We start from the raw sequence: 10000 nt of genomic DNA, 5'->3' as shown, positions 1-10000 counted from the left end.
ATTAGCAGCCATTATCGGTACCTGCAACCACAAGTCTGCAGAGAGACAGCCAACAAACCGCCGCTCACACAACACAGAGACCAGGCGGATGGAAGACACATCCCTCTGCTTACACAACACAGAGAACCAGGCGGGTGGAGGACACATCCTCACACAACACCCTCGGAAGAGATGACAGACAGCGACCCAAACTCATTATATTGATATTATTTATTCCTTACTTACTAGTGCGCTAGCCATGTCAGCAATACTCCTCGTAGTGATCCGGGTTAGAGTCCCTGCTACTCTTACGTGTCATTCCCACCCTCTTTTAAACCGCTTTTCCGTCTAGCTTTACTTTCCTGTCCTTAAAGCTAAAACAAGTCCACCCAAATATATATTTGTTCCTTGTTAAACATAGCAAAAATCTGAGCTGTGCACACACAACTGAAGGGACATTGGGGGTTGGGTTGGTGGTGGGTGGGTGGGTGTTGTTGAGTCAGTGTCCAGTGTCTCTGCATGGCTTGGGAGTTTCAAAGGAACATTCATGGAGACGAAGAGTATGCATTAAGCCACAGAGGAGTACGGGTGAATGACTCACTGCAGCATAAAGGGTTAACTCACTCTCCACTGCCTTATGCTGGCGATACAACGCAATAATCACTGACAATGAATGACTTGTCGTCACTGCATCGGTGGCCTCCCCTCGTGTTTATGTTGACATTCATTTAAGTGATGCTCTTCCCTCGCCCCTCTTTGCCGTAGTGCAAATTGTCGCGACGATGTAAACTATTACTTCACATTAAAAAGACACTTGCCAAGAGGAATATCCAATGTATTCAACCCTTAATCTAATACACATAAAAACAAAATTGGATTCATGAGATCCTGTTCAAATGATTTGTAACCACAAGCAGCCTTGCATATAAATTGATTAACTCTGACATTTATTGCGGGTTAATGAGCCTGAACGCGTCCTCCGGGGCTGTGATCCAGATGAGCCATCCGAGATGCGGAGCTGACATTTACATTGCAAAGCTGAGTGGCGCCCAGTGTGGAAAAATAAGAGGGGTGAAAATAAAAAAGGCAGCCGATCTGGCAGGCTTGTGTCAGTATCACCTGTGAGCACAGTGGGGGAGCTGAGGGAGGGGCCGGGCTGGCTAGGAAGAAGTAAGTTGAAGTCAGAGGAATAAATAGACAAATTGGCCCATAAAAACACACACACACACACACACACACACACACACACACACACACACACACACACACACACACACACACACACACACACACACACACACACACACACACACACATACAATCACTGAGTAAAAAAGGTGAGATTTTCAGCCTCCAGACTTGGTGAGCATCCGACTGGATGCCTCTGTGTTTGTGAGTAGGGTTGGATCGCACGCCAGAGGAATAAACCGCTCAGGAGGGAGGGGTGTGTGGGGGGGGGGGGGGGGGGACAGCTGAATCCTAAAAAGCCAAAACAAAGGAGAGAACCAGATGAGAAATGTGTTTGCGACCCGTGTTCGTCCAATTTCATGTGTTGTGTTTATTGTTCGTGAGCATATGTGTTTGTGTGTGTGTGTGTGTGTGTGTGTGTGTGGGTGTGTGTGTGTGTGTGTGTGTGTGTGTGTGTGTGTGTGTGCGTGCGTGCGTGCGTGCGTGCGTGCGTGCGTGCGTGCGTGCGTGCGTGCGTGCGTGCGTGCGTGCGTGCGTGTGTGTGTGTGTAAAGTGGAAGAAAGACAAAATAATAGCAGATACATCCATTCTAGCTATTGAGAATCTGGAGGACCATGAAAGAACCACACGCAGCAACCAAACCACCATTGTCTCAAGGGATAGGGAGGGGGGGGCAGTTGTTTAACATACTGAGCCTGCTAAAACCTTAACCTGTTGCAACTGTGGGAGGGGTCTTCAGGGAAATGGCTCTCACTCAGAGGGAGCGGTCTGACATCCAGCCGGCGGACATTTTAAGCCGTGGAGATAAAACAGCGAACAAGGAGGTTCCGTGAGTTCTGTCGTTTTGTTTGTTGCGGGATTGCACGGGAAACACGTCATTAAGAAACCGTTTGTTTTTTCCACGGCCAATGATTCGAGTTGGATGCCTCCCCCTCTTCCTTTCCAGTTTTCTGCTTCCGCTCAACGGAAGTTTGCGGCTACCAGAAGAGACAGAGCCATCTTAACTTACGTGCAGGATGTGCCTCTGAGCCATCTGCATAGAGTTATCATATCAGTCCCCCCCCCCCCCCTCCCGGGTAGAGGAGTCCCGTGATCATCCCGTGGATACTCCGATGTGCGTATTCTTTTTGAGTGTGTGAGGGTTCGAACGCGGTGTCTCCTTCCACGCAATTCCAAATATTCTGTCTCGGCATAAAGGTTTAGGATATGTGCCGCTGGCTCTACGGACACACGTTCCCATAGGTGGAGGAGCGGCACACTGCAACAGCTCTGACCACGCATGCTCTCAGCCCCCTTGGACGACTTCCACGCATGAGACGGGAAAAATGCATGTAATTGGTGAGAATCTCTGGCTTCCATCGGAACAGTAATTGGCCAGAGAGGGAGGGAGGGAGGAGAGACAGAGAGAGAGAGAGAGAGAGAGAGAGAGAGAGAGAGAGAGAGAGAGAGAGAGAGAGAGAGAGAGAGAGAGAGAGAGAGAGAGAGAGAGAGAGAGAGAGAGTCATCCTGAGGAATGTGCGACATAACCGTTTTTTGGCCAATAATCCTGTTCTGTGAAACATCTGGCAGCGCCATGGTTATCATGGCGAAATGGACACAGAAAAAACATCCGTGTTGGACATGAGGGATGGCAAGGGAATGGTGGGAGGTTGGGTGTTTTGGGGAGTTTTATGAGACCCAGCAATGGGAATAAAAGAGGTCAGCTCTTATAGCTGGTATTTTAGAACCATAACATAATCATAACACAATTTGAACATGGTTACAGGTATCCATTCAGGGCCATTGAATTACTATATAAAGGAAAGGGAGTGAGTTCTCTGTTTGCTTGGAATGGATTCAAATGGCGGAGGATTAATCAAGGACATGCCCTTAATGGCCATTGCCATGGAATTAAATTGTGCTAGGTTTGGGTTTACTGTGTGTTGAGTCATGCGTCATGCATGTAGCGTTGTACAACTATATGCTTTTCGTTTGGGTTCCTGACAGTCATTATGGGCACCCAGGAACCCTCGGGAGGTTTGATTCCCCTCCTTGAGTTTGACTGCATACTGCAGAACATCTCTTTAATGGAGCAGTTCATACAGATTTATTTTCACAGGACATTCGTTTCCCGACGCCTCATCTCCACTGAACCATCAAGAACACTGTATTGCATGACAGCAGACTTTCCAACCAAAACATATTCTCTCATTCAAGAACAAATATAAAGTCTTTGTTATCACATAAAGGTCATCTGCTTCATAATTGGCCTCAATTTATCAAAGCCCAAAACAACCTCAAACCTATCCGGATAATCATCCAGGAGGAATCCACTGGAAGCGGCCAAGTAAAAAAAAAAAGACGATCATAAAATCCCCGATCATTATAATCTTTTCAAAAAACATCAAAGTATGTACTAGTTTTGTTGCGACGCCTACTACTCCTCTCCAGCGAACGCGGCGGGCATCTCGTGCAGAGCGAGCGCTTTTGTTTCTCCAGGCAGTTTCCCCCCCCCCCTCAGCCAGCCATGAGATGATCAAATGCAGCTAGCAGCCGCGGCGGAAATGTGCATGTTCAGGGTACAACAATGAGCACCGCTGGCTGCCGGCCTGGGAAAACCACCGACTGACTGACCGACCGACTGACTGACTGCCAGACTGAGTGACTGAGAACCAGGATCGCTGTCAAACTTTGAGTTACGGCGTCTATACCTGCAACAGCGCCGCACGATGCAGCATGCGAGGACTCGCATGCTGCACGAGACTACCACAGGACGGAGGCCGTGCACGCAGATGGGGCAAGCGACACTGGCACACCCCCCCGCCACACACAGCAGGGACAGAGAGGAGAGTGTGCGGAAAGACGGGGAAGGTGAACGCAATGAGGCAGGCGACATGCGCGCACACACACACACACTAAAAACATACAACAATATCTCGATATCCCCATGCGTCCCACTCACTGTATGCGAGACATCTGGTCTCGGTTAAATGTAATATAAAAAGCTCATTCAGATACATGGTGAGTGTGGATGCAAAGTTGGCACGCATCGGCCCCTCTTTCATAGAGAACACCTCCCCCCGCCCCCCCCCTCCTCCATCACCTCACCCCCTCCACCTCTCATTGCTCAGGCCTGATTTAAGTCTAGACATCATATTGGAAAATGGCTTGCACGCCACAAATACACCAGAAATGTCCCCAGCACCACTAGCATTATAACATTTATGGAGGTGAAAGTGTTCCTGTACCTGGGGTTAGCGTGAGCGCACCGCTGCGCGGGTTGCTAGGTGCGCGTCAGCTAATGGAAAACAAATGCTGACAGTGTAGCAAACAGAAAAACCTCAGTGTTTCATTAACGAGTAATCCTCTCAATGTGGAGAGACCCGAGTTTGAAAGCTATACGGCCGAGGGGTGTGTGGGAGGGTGTGTGTGTGTGTGTGGGTGCCAGAGTGTATGTGTGACGAACATACATACAAGGATGGACGGACGGGTGTACGGACAGACGGATGGACAGACAGACAGACCAGACAGGTAAGCGGATCGGCCGACACGACGGACAGAAAGGACAAACCAGGCAGACAGACATTCATATTGACAGACAGACAGATATAACCGACAGTAAGACAAAGAGACAGGCAGACAGACAGTCAGAGAGACGTTCCACCCACCAGGAGGAACTGGGTGAATTCCCCGTAGGTCAGGTGCCTGCTGTGCCTGCTGCCAAAGTGCAGGCGCATGAACTCACAGTCCCAATTGAAGGGGATGTGCTGGTGGATGGTGGTCTGACTGAAGACCTGCTTCACATCCTCTGCAAGAGAAACACAAAACACACAACACCATTAGATACATGCTTTATATTAAATGTGGTGTAGGGAGGATACCTGACTTGATTGACATATGTATTGAAATGAATTTACTAATGCAACAAATCCATAAATGATCAATAATAATTTCGTGAATTGGCATGAAGTACTTTTTTATGTAACATTACTTTATGCTTTTAGCTTGTCCAGGTTAAATACAAACATTTTATGACTTTATTCCTTAATTCATAGCATGCAACCAAAAACAAACTGCTACAGCCGCTACATATAGCTTGTATGTCTCCTCTATAACTGAACCTTTCCTAGCAATTCCTACATTTGAGGGTCTCATTATATGTATATTTCTCTACATAATGCACACCTAAATATCGGCGATAGAAAGAAAATCATGGTGGGATTAATTATGGCCGAGGTGTTAAGTCCTAAACTACGATCCTAAAGGGCCTAGGGGCGAGAGAGAGTGGATTTTCTAAAAAGGCTGCCTTGGCTCCCACATTGTGTTTTCCCCTGCAAACCTTGTACAGCTTCTGCAGAGACACTGAACATGAGTCCCAAATTACAGCCTTACTGGAGAAACAAAAACAAACCAATAGGGCGACCTGTTTCTTATTACCAAACAAGCCGCGCTTCTGAAATAAGCCTAGTAGGGATAAGGGGGGAAGAAGCAATTTGACAAAAAAAGAGAAATAAAAATCGAGAGAGTGCCAGAGATAGAAAGAGAGTGTGAGTGAGTGAGTGAGTGAGTGAGTGAGTGAATGAGAGATTGAACCAGAAAAGGTGATGCTTTCTCTGCCGCCAGGCAATATTGCTTGAAGAAGAAGGAGAAGAAACGCAGCTCTGGCAGTTTTTTTCTTATTATTTTTTTACACTTTAATGAGGCAATAAATATACAGGGTCTAACTCCTTAAAGGATATGAAGGTGTAGGGCCGTGCAGAGCCCGCCATTTATATTATCAGCTTTTATAGACATGTCAACACTCCCCTCTTATTTTTTTCCTCCACGATTTTCTGGCTGAAATACAGTTGCATTTCACGTGCTTAAGATGTTTCAATTTTATGAACTCTATATTCCCCCCCCGAATTATGGATTTATTTTGACCCAAGTCGGGGTAATGGGAGTCGCGAGTTTTACAGAAATGACTCTGACGCTTATTATCAAATAATAAATGGCCGTGCAGAGCGTAATGAAATCAGAAGAAAGCCGGGTGCAGCCGTCCGCTGTTCGGAAAAACAAACAGGGCTTCAATGGAGCCTAGGCCGACGCAACGAAGGCTTTTAATAGGCAATAAAGCTGTGAGTCGTTACATAGGTGGACGGCCGCGAGAACTTCAATCTCCACCGTCGCCAGGGCGAGCTGCCGAGTGGGTGAGGAGAGGGAGGGAAAGACTGTGATTTGTCACAATAAAGCAACTCTGACAAGTCCATCATCTCAGTCGCAAGTTATTCGCCCTGTGCAAAGTGAAATGGCAGCCCGACCCGTGTGACAGACACTGTGGTCGCAGTGTTTGCGAATGCCGTAATGCCTCGTAATGTTTTTCATGCAATTTTCCACTTGTGCCAGAGTCTGCCGCTCGCTCACAACAGCCACTGGGATATTCATTAACCTTTGGGAGAGGCAAAAAAAACAACAGACCTTTTAATTGCCCTCGAGACAACGTCACTCTTATTTATCCTTTTAAATATGAACATTTACATATGTGCATTTATAATCAGGCATAATGAACTCACTGCTCGTCGAAGCCAACAATTAAAACGAAATTCACTTACTCTCCCCCTGTTTACGAGTGCGACGTGTGCGCCGCATTTCAAATGAGCACTAATGCGCCCAACATCTCGCACACCTACAGAACGCCGGCATTAGGCTTGTTTAAATCAATTAGGCAAATGGGAGAAACACGCTAACGAGTATAAAAATCTTCTTCACCGCCACGCCAGGTTTCTGAGTTCAGATGCCAATCAGCCAAATCTACCGCCGTCCACCCCCACATTCTAACACCCCATCATAACACCACATCGTAGCCCCCATCTCTGGACGCACACACTAATACGCACACACACATCCACACCTCAAAACATGCATGTCACCCAGGGTCCAAATTCCAAAATGTACTTTTTTTCAGTTAGCCTTATACCTGCCAAGGTGTAAAATATATGCTGGCCAAGCAGTCGCTTTAATACTCAGCCCTGAATTGATCTACCAGCCAAATGGTCGAGTCTATCCGCCCATCATCTCGGACCCTGACGTCACCTGTAACACCGTCTTCCCTTTCCAGCTATACTCGTTCACACTCATTCGTATGAAATTCAGAATGGAAAACACAAGTCTGATATTCTGTTCCTCGGGTATTACTCGGCTTAAAATAAATCGAAACATCACATTCAGGACTTCATCAAAGGTTGTGAGTCCTGCTCGCGGTATGACAATGTGTTCAAAAGCACGGCCATTATAGAAATGCTAGTCGCTCGGCATGATGTGCAGGGCGTGTTTTTTCTCCGCACTGAGAGGCCTTAGTTCCATTAAGTGTAGCATAGCATCGAACACATCTGTTACATGTAAATGTCAGAATCCATAGTGGGCTGCTTTATGGTTGCATAACACAGATTCTGCCACTTTCACACACAAAGCTAAAGTAACCTATGAGAAATGTCTCCACTCTGTTGTCTGCTGAGTGTCAGGCGTACCTGTCCTTAAAAACGTTGAGGTGGGGGGGGGGGGGGGAGTTGCTTACCAAAAGTGGTCATCCCGATTCCTGCTTTGTCGAACAAGAGGAAGGCCACCATGAAGAGGGCGTCGGGGGCACACAGCACAGACTCGAAAGCCAGGAACTCCTGGAAGGAGATCAACCTAAGAGGAGACAGAGGGAGTCAGAGGCTTACACTACCCTGATACACTACCAAGGACGTACACTAGTTCTCATAGTGAACACTGCCAAGTGTTGCTCCAACATATAGAGCTAGTACTCATACCTGAAGAGGGCGAATATTTTAGTTATTTATATTACATTATACATTTATTGAGGTTTATTGGATTCAATTTAACATCTCACGATAATTATACTTGATGAAAGAATGAAATGGATAATGTGTTGTTTCTATTATATATGTCACATGTTACATTCATAGACTGCTCAAATACACACCAAACCGTGTGCATAATTACCGCAAGGTAAAACCGAGATGAATTCAAATCCGCATGTTGGCTCAGATGAAAGCTCTGCATTAAACGTCCAACTACAATGTAATGATTGTCTCCCGGTGGTATAGCCGCACACTTAGCAAGAGCTTTTCAATCTGCTCCTTGCATAATTCAGGAGGTCTTTTATCCAGTAGTCTATTATCCCATATCATAACTCCATCCAGCGTTTCAGCAAGAAAACAGTTTAAAAAACTCAGCGTGGGTTGCCAGTCCGACTTGGCAGCTGGCACAGAGGACCAACTTTAAACCTTAATGTGAAGTTTTTTCTTTGCCCTGTGCCATTTTAAACAAGCAGGCCAGCGTCCAGAGCCAGCTAGGGAAATTCCGCAATAAAAAAGCATCATAATTGAATACAATATGAGCAACAGCTTGAAAGTATCAATGTGTCAAGGCATAACAATATTCACCACTGGTGCATTGTCCACCTCTCCATCTGACTGACAGAGGGACGGTGGGTGGATGGGTGGATCGGAGAATGGGTAGGTAGTAGGCACGGTAAGGTGGGTGGTTTGTGGATGGACGTGTGGTGGGGTGAAAGGAGGGGGGGCTTGTTGGCTGGATGGATAGACGGACAGATGGACAGATTATTGGATGGATGGACGGGTGGGTGGATGGCCGAGTGGGTTGAATGGAAGGATGAATGGACCCCAAGGTGGCATTTGAACTCTGACCCCCGGCTCCTAGCTGTCACAAGTCCATTATGGAGCTCACAAATGGAAGCAGTAATCCCAGCAGGGGTCACTGGTAATGACCCGTCCCCAGAGCCTACATCTATTAAATCTATTTCAATTTCCACCGCACTAGTGAGGGGAGCAATCATTGCCTTTGCCTTGTTGCTGTAATTAATTATGTTTCATTTTAGAGGGAGAGAGGTTTGTGAGGGCCTGCGATAGTGGTGATCTTTGTGAGTCACTAGTAACGGGGGTAACTCACATATGCAAGAGTGGTTACTACCTTTGAGTGTGTGTGTGTGTGTGTGTGTGTGTGTGTGTGTGTGTGTGTGTGTGTGTGTGTGTGTGTGTGTGTGTGTGTGTGTGTGTGTGTGTGTGTGTGAGTGTGCGTGCGTGCGTGCGTGCGTGCGTGCGTGCGTGCGTGCGACACAATCAAAAGAGACACAATCATGAGAATCGCAGAGTTCACATGATATTGGGTTTTGAATCTGGGCTGGTCAGCAGAGATTACAGCTGCAGCTTTCCTTTCAGATCACATAAAGCTCAGACAAACTGGGCACCTCAAATGACCCAGCAGGTGTGACTGGTGTGTGAAGATGACTCAATGAAAGACCGGGAACAGGGTGTTTCCTCATCTTACACACAATAGCTGTGATACGCTCTAGTCCGGACAGACACAACCCGGAACAGGAATTAGCAGGAAAAGACTACCGGTAATTGTAAATTAGACCAGCCCTGTTCATGGGGGAATAATGATCAGTTTGCTGGATGATGATGGATGTTCCTTAAAATTATTATTTAGTTAATAAGAGCTATAATAATAATAATAATACTAATAATAATAATAATAATATGAATTATTATTATTATTATTATTATTATTATTATTATTATTATTATTATTATATAAAAAATACTATTATGAGGTAAAAAGGGTGATGCAGAAGCTATAGAAAGCAGTGGGTGAAGAGCTGGACAGTATAAAGATTCCCACATGGGATGAACAGTTTTTTCCCCCTCATGTCCACCCGCCCAGACTGTGTTACTCCTAGACATGGACTATAGGAGGAATACATGAGTGTAACTTAAAGCACTGTTGATCAACATAGGATTGAATCACACACACACACACACACACACACACACACACACACACACACACA

At 46.3% G+C, this 10000-nt stretch overlaps 1 protein-coding gene across 1 annotated transcript in view; it reads right to left on the bottom strand.

The window, feature by feature from the left end:
* The window catches only part of slc25a13 (solute carrier family 25 member 13), a 54461-nt gene that overhangs the window by 38548 nt on the left and 5913 nt on the right, over positions 1-10000 (bottom strand). The window contains exons 4-5 of the mRNA XM_030347569.1: positions 7700-7815; positions 4815-4954 (exon numbers count right to left, since the gene is read on the bottom strand). Coding sequence (XP_030203429.1) covers positions 4815-4954; positions 7700-7815 — 256 coding nt within the window. The remainder of the gene's footprint in view (positions 1-4814; positions 4955-7699; positions 7816-10000) is intronic.

Source organism: Gadus morhua, chromosome 22 (assembly GCF_902167405.1).
Source record: "Gadus morhua chromosome 22, gadMor3.0, whole genome shotgun sequence".
Classification (NCBI taxonomy): domain Eukaryota; kingdom Metazoa; phylum Chordata; class Actinopteri; order Gadiformes; family Gadidae; genus Gadus; species Gadus morhua.
This window is presented reverse-complemented; position numbering and strand designations above follow the sequence as displayed.